This window comes from Rhinatrema bivittatum, chromosome 16 (assembly GCF_901001135.1).
Source record: "Rhinatrema bivittatum chromosome 16, aRhiBiv1.1, whole genome shotgun sequence".
Lineage (NCBI taxonomy): Eukaryota > Metazoa > Chordata > Amphibia > Gymnophiona > Rhinatrematidae > Rhinatrema > Rhinatrema bivittatum.
The window spans coordinates 17,231,577-17,244,104 of NC_042630.1; the positions used below are offsets into that span (position 1 = coordinate 17,231,577).

At 45.8% G+C, this 12,528-nt stretch overlaps 1 protein-coding gene across 2 annotated transcripts in view; it reads right to left on the minus strand.

Moving 5' to 3' along the window:
• DNAH2 (dynein axonemal heavy chain 2) overlaps positions 1 to 12,528 on the minus strand; it is a 392,322-nt gene that overhangs the window by 227,195 nt on the left and 152,599 nt on the right. For both annotated transcript variants that reach the window (XM_029581921.1, XM_029581922.1), the window contains 3 exons: positions 11,095 to 11,193; positions 9,965 to 10,090; positions 9,326 to 9,436 (listed from right to left, as the gene is read on the minus strand). In XM_029581921.1, coding sequence (XP_029437781.1) covers positions 9,326 to 9,436; positions 9,965 to 10,090; positions 11,095 to 11,193 — 336 coding nt within the window. The remainder of the gene's footprint in view (positions 1 to 9,325; positions 9,437 to 9,964; positions 10,091 to 11,094; positions 11,194 to 12,528) is intronic.

The following is a 12,528-nucleotide window of genomic DNA, read 5'->3' on the forward strand; positions in this document are numbered from 1 at the left end:
TGGGTGCGCTCCTCACCCGACGCCTCCGCGGACCTCCTCTCTGGGGTTGAAGTGGTTACCGCGTTGAAAAAGCCCTCTATCGTTGGTTGAAGGGGATTTGGTGAGGCGGCGACTGCGGATCCCAGCCTCACTCTCCCCTTCCTCTTTGTGTGAGGCATTCTATTTCAAGAAAGAAAATTTCAAGATCGAGGAGCTACCCTCAATGCGTCCTCTCCTTAGAACGCCCCTGAATCATCTTCTCTATCTGAATCACTATCCTTCTTCGACTTACTCTTACCTTCCACCCGTCTATTCATTTTCTTTCTGTCTTCTTTACCCTTACCACTCCCATTATCAGCCAGCTGCACAGCACAGACTTTGCTCTGCAGTTAGATAAGATCCCTCTCAGGTTTGCCCTGCTCTTCCTTGTACTGCTTACAATAATGTGTAATGTGGGCGCTCCTCTCAGCCCACGACTTTCCCTCCATTCCTACCAAATTCTCCAAACATTTTCTTACTGTGACTGGTAAACTATTCTTGAGTGCTTGGTAAAATATGGGGAGCATCCCGGGGTCATCATAACTTTTCTTTGTCTTGACCATTCTTCCTGCACGCAGGCTGCACTGCTCAGGGTTGTTAGCTATCGATGCAGGCGCGATTTTTCTACTTTTGGCAGGCACCGGGAGTTCCGATGGTCCCTCCCGGCCCGAGACGCAGACTGAACACAGACCGTGGAGATTCAGCCGCGCGGGAGCCGCTCCACATGCACGGCACGCCACCCTCCTCACCATCGCGTTGCCAGAGCAAAATTTAAAAAATCTCCGCGTGAAAACAAAAATCGAGACTCCCCAAAGAAAAGAACCCAAAAACCGCACCGGGAAAGGGGGGGGGGGCGTCCTCCTCACTGCTCCCCCACCTGCTTCTCCTTGGTCAGTTCTTTTTTTTTTTTTTTAAACAAACTTAAAACAGCCTCACTCTAGCTTTCAGCAACTAACACTGAAGAGAGCTGTCCAGCTCAGTTCAGCAAGTTAAGCAAAATGAGAGGAAAGTGAGGAAAGAGCCAAAAACCCAGCCACCTAAGTGACTTCGTGAAGGGTGGTACAATTTTTCTGTCGTTTGGTGAGCTTGACCCCTGACGAAGGAATGATATTCGAAACCTGGCCATGTTGGGGATAAGGAATCGCTACCGAATTATTGGACAAGTGCTTCAGAATCTTCTATGACACATTTGGCACCTCAGGGGTATAGGACAGAGTCCGTGAAGTCTTTTTCTGTCTCCATCTGCTGGAGGGGAGGCAAAACCCAGCTGTCCTGGACTGATCCGGGTACGTACAGGGAATACATATTTTGTGTGTATTTGAACACATAGTATATATTGCACCGCGCTATTGAAGGATGTAGTCCAAACATAAAATTAGCATTGCATTTTTTTCACGGTTCTTATATTTTATTTAAAAAAGTTTTGGGGAGTTTCACATAAAAAAATAGGAGGATGGTGGTTAGTTAATGATTAAAATATCAAATGGTAACTGGGATGGTACCTTTATGTCTGATATGAAACTACCACTTCCCCCATTAAAAATTAATCTTGGGAGATTTTTTGTCTATTTGCAAATCAAAATTAATAGAATAATGGTTGATTGATTGAAGGATTTTTGTGATTTTCTTGCTTACTTAGCAGATAAAGCTTTGCCAAGACTTTAGTTCCCTTAAAGCTGGCTTCTGGAGAGTCCCACTCCCCTCAAAATCAGTTGCCCCAACGAGCCCTTCCTGCCCTCCACACACGCCGCACGCCCTATTGAGCCGTGATCTCACCAAGCCACAGGCCCTACGCTCGGAATCGCGCACCATGAGGGGAAGGGGAAAAATAACAGAGACGACTAAACACCAAAAAACTAAGGCCAAAAGACATCCCCCCCGAATCGGGCCGACACATAACCCACCGTCTGGACTGATCCTGGTACGTACAGGGAAACCTGTCCTGCTTTTTTTTTTTTTTTTCAAACAGCTATTTCCATAGCTGGACCTACACATTGGAACTCCCTACCCGCTAACCTACGGCTGGAAACATGTCCATCCAAATTCCGAGCTAACCTCAAGACCTGGCTATTCAAACAAGCGTACCCCCAATAACTTCAACTCCGCTTCCCTCTACTCCTGACATGCCAGCTCTTTGAAGTACCTTGTACATATCTCTGTTACAACCTATGTTAGAAACTGGTCTGTGATTGTAGTTGCAATCACAGTTACAATTTTTTCTATTGTGATGGTGGTTGCAATTTAATTACAACTACAATTACTGTTGAATATTTATTGCCTCTGTAATCACTTAGTTGTTGATGTTGTTGTTTGGTTCTCTTATTTCCCTAGCTAAGTTTACTGTTCCTATTTATCCTACGTATCCCCTTCCCCTGTTCAATGTATTTTACTCCTTGCTGTTACAATGTAAACCAATATGATGTTGCCACGAATATCAGTATAGATAAGTTTATAAATAAATAAAGCAAATGTTGCTTACCTGATGTAACAGGTGTTCTCACAGGACAGCAGGATGTTAGTCCTCACAAATGGGTGACATCGAGGATGGAGCCCTGTACGGAAAACTTTTCTGTCAAAGTTTCAACAAGCTTTGACTGACACTGGCACACTGGGTGCACTGAGCATGCCCAGCCTGCAATTATCCTGTGAGCCACAGGTGTCTCCCTCAGTCTCGTCTTATAGCTAAAAAGCGCAAGCGAAACTAAAATAAAAGTATACAGACCCAAATCCGCGGGGTGGCGGGCGGGTTTCGTGAGGACTAACATCCTGCTGTCCTGTGAGAACACCTGTTACATCAGGTAAGCAACATTTGCTTTCTCACAGGACAAGCAGGATGGTAGTCCTCACAAATGGGTGAGTACCGAGCTGAGGATGCCCGGGAATGCACCAGATACACCGCAGATGCGCAAAGGCGTAACGACTGAGGTGGAAATGGGAACGGAGGGCATCCGCAACACCATAATGGGTTCGTGGAAGGATGTTGGGTAGTGAATTGAAAAAAGTAAGAGTAGGCGGACTGGCCAAACATGGAGCATGCCGGCTAGTCAAATGTAAGCAATAATAGGCTGCGAAGGTATGGAGAGGACTCCAGGCTGCAACCTGATAAAAAAGTACAAGCAGCAGTAACCAAAGGGAAGCTGTTAAGGCTAAGACGGACACAACAGTATGTGGATACCCACAGTGTTGTAGTGAAATGTCTGCTTGTTGGTAGGAAAGGAAATATAGACCACTTAATCAGAAGGATTAGGTCTGTGTGGCCACTGGAAGTAGCAGCTTGACCCTTGCATGAAGGAAAGAGTCAAGTGGAATTCACATGGAATGCAGTGCAATGTAGATAGAATGTAAGCGCAGCATTACTGTCCAGGAATGTGGAAAACCCAGTCTCTCCCTAGGGCGAGAGAGAGAGGTTAGGAAAAATTAATAGAGTATTTCCTGAGGAAAGAATATACAACATCTACCTGAAAAGGATAGAAAGTTGAATGCGTAGAACTACTCAGTGGCAGAGGAACGGAGTCAGGTGAGTATGGAAAGAGTGCATAACTCACGGACCCTGCTGGCAGGAATGACATTAAGAGGGAAAGAAGTTCCCTTGCCAAACTGTGGAAGAGAGGAATGGAAAGGCTCAAACGTAGAATGTATGAGACTTATAAGGAGAATATATATGTTCATTCCGTGATTAGAGAAATAGAGGCGGCTTGATCAGTGGATAATCCATGGTAAGCCGACTCAGAGAGGATTACCGAAAACGGGAACCCAACTCCCAAAACGATACACCTCCTAAGAGAAAGGTGTATCTATGTGGAGGATGTCTGGAGAACAGAATCCGAGGGAGTAAGAAAAAATGGTGGAAAAGTAAAAGGGGTAATACCTCTTTTTTTTTTTTTTTTTAGCGTCAGGAGGTAAAGCCTGCCATATTAAACGGCAAGATTTATGTTTAGAAGGTTTTGTGACGCTACCAGAACCTAAGAACATCAGTAAGTCTATGATTTGGGACTGACTGGTGAGAGAATAAAAGGTTACTGATATGATGGATTGAGAAGTATGGGAAAGCATACTGATCTCAGTCAGGGAGTGGGGAAAAGAATACTGAACCCCATCCCAGTTCAACATTAGAAGAATGCTGGCTACGAGAGGCAGCAGAAGAGATATATTGAAGAGGCCTTTGATGGAAGAAAAGGCATCTAAGGGAACGCATAGGAAACATGTGCAGGGAGCAGAACCTGTGCATCTTATGGAATGATGCAGACGCCGAGGAAAGTTTAGTTAAACTCAGCGTTAAAAGATTTGCCCTGTACACATGTAATTGAGACCATTCGAGAGGATAGAACCTACGTGGAGAAGGTCTGATAGAGCGTTCATTAAATCTCTTAGATATGTGGCCCAAGGACGCATGAAGTGAACAAGGGCCAAGGGTAGAGCTGCGCAGCTGTCTAGCAGAGCAGCTAAGAGGTAATGCGTGCTTATGAGTTGGAAAGCACATTGTCCCTATGCTGTCTGTCTGTATGCACAAAGAATTGTTGCAAAAGCAGTATTGGAAGGCATAAGGGCATAACTCATGGGTGCAACGTCCAGGAAGTTTATGAGAAACTATGCTGGAGTGCAATAGATGCATAATGGGTTGACAGCTTTCAGGAGAAACTTTATAACCCTAAGGAATTGCGAGCATGAGTCGAAGGAGACTAGGTCCTAGTCCGAACTGGGATAAGAATCAGGGACGAAAGCAATGAAACCACTTAGGTCCATTGAGTATAGAATGTCACTGAATATAACCCATAGCAGTTTTGAATTATGAGAAAAATGCATAGTGGGAAGAAACCCCATAGCCCAACCATGAAAAGTTGAAAGGCTGAGGTTATGGAAAATATGCGCAGGGACATATAACAATGTATCAGAATGTCTGTGCGCATGCTGGACAAGAGGGTCTTAAGACTGTGGTGTCCAGAAGTGTTACAGAAGGGATTTATGGCAGTGACAGTAATCCCAGTTAGTAAATGTATAGTGAGTCCTGAAAAAAGTGAGAGCTCCTTGCATGTACTGAAAGTGGTTAGCAGTAGTCTATGCAAGGAAAGTGAATGATGTTACACTCCGCAGAGAAAACAGCATTCACCAACAGTGATGCAAGAGACAGTTCACTTACCGAAGCTGGTGCCAGCGGCAGAGCTTGGGGTTGTAATGTTGACTCACCATAAAGCACATAGAAACATTAAAATAATGTACTTACTGCAGTATGGAGTGATGGTAACCAAAGATACCATTGTACCTGTGACGTCTAAAGAAAGTTGGATTTTCTTAGGTCCAGGGTGTGCGGAGAGTAACTATTTTCTGTTAAAAGAAAGAATAGTGCAATTAAAACTCCCCAACCCCCCTCCCTTCTCCCCTCTGCACTTCGTAGCGCCTGGGGGAGTGTACCGGGACTTTGGTACAAGGTGGGGTGGCCGCTCTGATATCTGACCAGATGGGAGACCAGGAGGTGTCCCAATGGAGGATATCATGTAGGCTCCTGCAGGTGTGTGAGCGGTAAGTGGTACCCGCATTTCTGTATGCTGTACAAGGAGACACTGAGACCTGTGGCCAGGCCTCAAGGTGGACTTGTACATGGGGCAATGGTTGCTGAATCTCATGTTTAGCAGATCAGCCAATGCAGCTGGACCTTGGTTGGGAGGGAACCAAGAGTCAGAGCATTGGTCGGCACAGGGACTTGTTACTGACAAGAGAAGAAGCCCTGCTGCAATCCCAAGAAGATAGAGGGGTTCTCCTGATATTGTGGCTAACATAGCTAACATAGCGATATGTGACACTAATACAGTTCTAAAATGCACATGACCCAGAACTTTTCGAACCACGGTCCGAATGGGAGAACACAACTCTATGGGAATGCCGCCGAAGCGGGTACTTACCATCCGACGTGGATCGCCGCAAGACGAGCCGGTGAAGATTGTTGACTCCGACGGTCTCCGGAGTCCTCGAGGGTAAGGCCGGGGACGTAAACGTCCATCTCGCTCTGAAACCCGGTATGGTGGCACAGGTACAGAGGAGACAGGCCAGGCGTGAGTGGCGTTTAGACTGCTAAGTGTAACAGATGGCCATAGTCCCACACCACTTGACGGTGGGGCACGCCAGGAACAGAGGAGCCCTAACGGAACTCATGTTCCCTTCCCTCGTCCCAGCGGCTCGATGTGTCGTGACGCCAATGCAGAAGCTGTCGGACCTGGATCCGGAAGTTCTGGATCACCAAGGACTGCCAAAACTGTAGGAACAGTGCTGATGGCAGTGGTGATGTCGCTCTGCCCGAGCGTTGTCCAGCCTGGAGAAGGATGGCACCGATGTGCTGGATGGAGTCAGCGGCGGACGATCACGATGTCGGCGATGATGGGTGCCACGGTGCTCGGCCCGGTCTTTCCCCAGCGCCGAGATGGAAGCCCTCGTCGTCCTGGAAGGCGATCGATGACGAACTGTCAGCACGCCTGCTCTGCTCCTGACACAATGGAGTGTCTTAAGCTAATACGGGGCTTAAAAAAGAACCCAAAGCGTGGAGCAATGTGAGGAGGCGAGGGTATTATGTGGCGGTGCTATGTCGGTATTGACGATATTGAAGGCAACCTAAGGGGCTTCGAGGATATCATCAAAATGGGTATGAAAAATCGTCGATGACTGGCCAGGAGAATGATGACAGTGACGGGCACTGACAGCAGTGGCATAGGTATCTTTGAAACGATGTGGAATCGAATAATCGAAAAACATTGCCGTTATTGAAAAAGATACCGGCATCGACTGAGTCGAAGTCGAATCAATAGGGCGTCAAGGACACCGAAGGAAAACGGAGGTGTCGAGGGCATCGATGCATGGAGGCGGGCATTTATGCCGTTTGTGGCATGGCCACGGGCATCAACTATAGGGCCACAGACGTTGACGGTATCGATTTGGACAGACTCAGATTTCCAAGTGTACATGGCATCGGTGCCCCAGACACGTGTGTCGGTGGCATCGATATGGACACGTATGGAATCGATGGCATGGATCTCCCAGTCGATGAATTCCATCCCGGCATCAACGCCAGTCCTGGAATCGGCATGGGCATCGATGCCAGCCATAAGGCTGGCATTGGCATCAACGCCCATCCACGGAATCGAGCCGGCATGGATACCCACCGATGGGACCCACCTGGGCATCGAATTTCACCAATGGGAGCAGCCTGGCATCGACTGCCCTCGATGGATGCATTCTAACATAGATGCCCATGGATGAAACACCTGGGCATCGGTGTCCATCGATGCAAAAGGACCTGGCACCAATGCCATCGACGGACGGCCATCCGGCACCAATGCCATCGACGGACAAGCCATCCGGCACCGATGTCCATCGATGGGGACCATCCGGCACCGATGTCCACCAATGGGGACCATCCGGCATCGATGCCCACCGATGAATCGATATGGCACCGATGCCCACCGATGGAAAAGGGCTGGACATGGGTGGGGAGGATGGGGCATCGATGGCATCCCCAAAAGGGGGGGTGGCATCGATGAAGTGACCCTGGGATCGTTAAAAAGTGTCTCGGGCAGCGGTGGTGGCGACCCGAGTATGCATGGCAGTGACTAACAGCGTGTGCATCAATGGCATGCATCCGGGTAGGGACGGCACCGAGGAAGCCCAAGGAAAAAAACAGTGCGTAGGAGGAAAAAGCCTGGTAGCACTGAAAAGCAAAAAACATGGATAAAGGCATCAGGGCACCGTGGGGGGAGGGGCGCTGATGACATATAAAAGCCCAGGGCGGTTTAGGAGGGTCCCGGTGTAGCGATAGGGTATCGACTGCGTGAGGGTACCAGGGAACGAAGGACTTGAAGCTACAGAGGTCCTAAAGTTAAGGAAAAAATCCCTACCCCACTAGCATAAGCAAGCAGAGTGTCACAGAGATACTCACAAGCTGTTTAAAGCTAACTGAAAAATGGGGGAAGGGAAGGCTTCAGTCAGTTAACAGCCTTAAGATAGTGACAGAAACCGACCGAAAAATAAGAATTAGTACTCACCGAGCGTCGTAAAAACGTACGCGGAGGGAGACCTGTGCAGGGAAAAGTGTTTTTTGAAGTGAAAAGTTAAGTGTTTCCATGAGGTAATTAGTTAAAAAATCCTCACAGAGCTCCAACCGCTATGCTTACTGCAGAGCGGAAAAAAGAAGACTGAGGGAGACACCTGTGGCTCACAGGATAATTGCAGGCTGGGCATGCTCAGTGCACCCAGTGTGCCAGTGTCAGTCAAAGCTTGTTGAAACTTTGACAGAAAAGTTTTCCGTACAGGGCTCCATCCTCGATGTCACCCATTTGTGAGGACTACCATCCTGCTTGTCCTGTGAGAAATAACTTTATCCCAAACAAAGGAACTGGACCCAAAATATAGGATGTCACAGAACCCGAAGGTAAGAAATAAAAAAAACCAACCCAGTGAGCCTGCAGCCACCAAAGCGACCTTGTGAGGAGAGGGATCTGGACAACCAGATGTACACCCTCCGGGTGCACAGACGGGCACACAAAATGGTGACAATCCCCGACCCATCCACCTCAACCGGATGGGGTAGGACCTATCAGGCCAAAATAGAAATCCCCGGGAGGAAGGCTCAAAAGAATACAGTCCTAGAAAAAAGGGTAGAACTGCAGGGTATCACAGTCTCTGCCATCTGCTGGAGACAGAGAAATACTGAGGAACTGCAGGTGGTACTGGGGCTTATAAGGCAGTGTCAGTAAAACTTTCTCTGTCTCCATCTGCTGGTTTGGATGCATAAACCCAGGAGTCTGGACTGATCCAGGTACGTACAGGGAAGGAGGCTTACTAATCCCCACTGTTCTCCCAGAAAAATAATATGCCTGGTATATTTCTAGATACAATCATCCTAGATCTTCCAGTCAGTTTCACAATCTAGTACTCAAAAATCCGTTATCTAGGGCTACAGAGGACATTGTTAACTTCCAAAAGAAGCTGAAGAGTATAATTTTTCAAGCAGCATACCCTGGCTCCGAATACTAGTAACAATGCTAATGCTAGTAGCTATATTGTTATCTAAGTTTTAATATACGTTTGTATTTTATTTTATTGTAATTTATGTAAGGAAGATTTACTTTGTAATCTGCCCAGCACGAGTTTAATATATGCAGAATATAAGCATTTATAAATAAATAAATAGACTAGAATAGAATAGGGCCTGATTACATTGGAGCTTGTGCCCTATGCCAAGAAGAAGGGAGACCCAGAGCAGATCGCAGTGAGAACCAAAATGTGTTTAGCATAACCCCTTCCTTCCCTCCAAAGGACTCACCTGTTTCTTTTTCATGGTTTTGAGAACCTTCTTGTCACCTCTCTCCTTGGCATTAATCAGGGACTTAGTCACATCAGTGGTCCACTGAATCTGGCTGGAAGTGATCAACATCTGAAAGGGGCCATAAGTAGGAGTGGAAGAAGGACAGGATGACAAAGTCAACTTTATAAGGGAGTCTGGAGGTAATGAACAATGGATTAAAAATCATAATCTGCTTATAACACTCACTGGACAAAACACACAATGAGATTTCTATAGTACTTCAGTAAATAGGTGGCCAAATTTAGAGGCATTAATGCAGCTGCACAAATAGCTGCCTTAAACCTAACAGCACAACAGTAAATGAATGTTTACCCATGTAAAAATATGGTTTGACTATTAGCCCCTGCCGCCTTTACTATGGATCAAAGAGGATGGACTCAGGTTAGGGGATGGATGATATCCACATGCGTATTTTAATGTGAATACTTGCTTCAAAGCAGGAGCAAAATATACAGGTATTCCCCTACCAGCCTGCAATTCTCAAAGGGAGTTTCCTTTGAAAATCAACTTGCAGGCCCGCAGCTACAAAGTATAATAATTGTCCTCTGAATGCACAAATGTACCCCCCACCATGCAGATCCTATTAACCAAACTTGCCTGTCCAGCCCACTCCTTCACCCACTTGTCTCTCTTGCTGGACAGTTTCCTTAGTGCCAGGCGGCAGTTCTTCAGAAGTTCCTTCAATGTCCAGCGCATGGCCCTTTCCACATCACATAGCCAGGCCTGTGAGGCAGAGATGGGAGACCATGAGGTATTTCCAAATTATGACCGGATAAGTAATTATCTGGCTATAAATTAGTCAGATAAAGGGGTGTTTCAGGGGTGTTCCAGGGAGGGCCTGAGATATCCAGCTAACTTAGCCAAATATCGGGTATTTACAGCTAAGTTGGTCAGATAATTTGAGACCTGCTTCTGAACAGGTCTAAAATTATCCAGCCTTGTGTGGCCGGATAATGTGCTACTTAACTGAGTATCTTTAAAACATACAGTGGCTTGCAAAAGCATTCAACCCCTAAAAAGCAGATTTGTGTGGATTACAAATGCCACTTACACAGATTGTTCCAGACAGTATGTTTATTGCAAGCCAGTATGCTCGTAAAGTAAATTTCCAAAGTCACAATTCATTATTTCTCTGCATTTTTTGTAAAATAAAATTAAAAACTGAAAAAATGCTGCTTGCACAAGTATTCAACCCCTGTGCTATGGAAGTTCTAAGTTTACACAAATGAAAGATATTGTTCTAACAATTGGCATACAATTGGCCTCTACCTGTGAATCATTAAAAAAGGTCAGCTTTTCTGGATAAAAGACCACTTAACTCCAGCACTGTGGGTCAGACTGGGAATCTGAAGGAAAGCGGTGAAAATCTGGGTATGTTCAGGAAATTAAAAATAAAGTTACAGGCATACACAAGATAGGAGAAGGCTACAAAATAATATCCAAGTGCTTGGATATCCCAGTGAGCACTGTTGGATCAATTGTGAGGAAATGGAAGTTGATTCATATCACTCAGACACTGCTTAGACAAGGCCGTCCCTCAAAACAACGTCTGAGCCAAAAGGAAAATCATGGGTAACATCACAAGCCACACCCATGGATCCAATCTGGGAATCTTTCAAGCTTTTAAATTTATGACGGGAATAAAATGATAAATGCTTGAAGGAACTGGTCAGTGGCTGGGGGACTGATAACTTTTTCTGCCATGGGCGAGAAGCAAGCAGGCTTACCTCTACTGGTCCCTCGAGCAGCACGGGATGTGTAAACTCTACATATTCGCCATCAGCAGAGAACATTCCCGCTGCTTCCTGTTTGGTACCAAGCGCCATCTAAGCAAAACCAAGGACAGAGAAGGATCAGGAGGCTGCCTCCATTGCACAATTCTCTTCCTGTCACTATCTGAGTGAGACTTTAGGGTAATTCCCCCAGAGATGATGTTCCCCCTATACTCCGGGAACTACACTGGATACCTGTCGCTCAGCGGGTTGGTTTTGACTTTTAGAAAGTTCACAATGAGTCTCAGTCAGTGGGATGTTTAGTGATTCCTACTATATGCCAGATTAACCATGCTAGGGCCTGGGCTCATGTTTTTTCTTGTGTGGTTCCAAAGATTTGGAACAAATTACCTGCTGGATTATGCCAAGTAATTGATTTAAAGCAATTACCTGATAATTTCCTTTCCTTGAGTCCAGACAGATCAGTCCAGATACTTGGGTTTATGCCTCCCAACAGATTAACAGGCTTGTTGACATCACTCTCCATAGGCTCCCATGCTGACCACAACCTGCCAGTATTCTATGTAACAAGCTAAGATAACAATTTGTAATACACTTAACCTTTCCCTCACCCACTATGCAAAAACCAGAGGGCTTCCAAGGACGCACAGAAAACAAGAAACGAAACAAATATATCATGTATTTCTTGATACAGCTTATTATTTTAATATCCATCACCCTGACTAGCACAAACAAGCAGTTATTCTGGAAATGAATTGGCAGAACAGGAAGGGACCTAGACTGGTAAGGCTATACTCAAAGAAAGGAAATTATCAGATAAGAATTAATTTCTCCTTCCTTTTCATCTAGCCAGACCAGTCTAGATGGAAGGATGATACCCAAGCTATCCCTCTACTGGGTGGGAAAACGCCAAGTCTGCTCATAAGACTTCCAAACCAAAGGAAGCTTCTTCCCTGGCTCAAAGATCATGCTCCAAAGAAATATGCAAGCAAAACCAAGTCGCTGCTCTGCAGATCACTAAGTTCTACCCGTACCCTGGTAGAAAACACCCTCCATATCTTGGGACACAGCAATCCCTTGGATATTTAAGACTCTCTTATCACTTCCTTAACTCACAAGCTATCAAAGCCTTCTAAACTGCTCTGCCCTTTCTAGAATCACTGAACAGAACAAAGTGATGCTCCAAGCTTCTGAAACCATTAGTGACCTGTAAATATACCACAGAAGAATTTTCTTAACATCCAAATGACGAAGTTGAGCATACTCTTCTCTACATAATCCCTTTGAAAGGAAGGGAGACATATGTTAATTTTGAGGCTCTTCTTTTATCAGGAAATGTAGATACGCCACCATCAGATTTAGTGTTAAAAATTCTCCTTGCCGTATTGCTACTATAACCAATTTCAGAGTCTCCATCCTGAAGCGGAA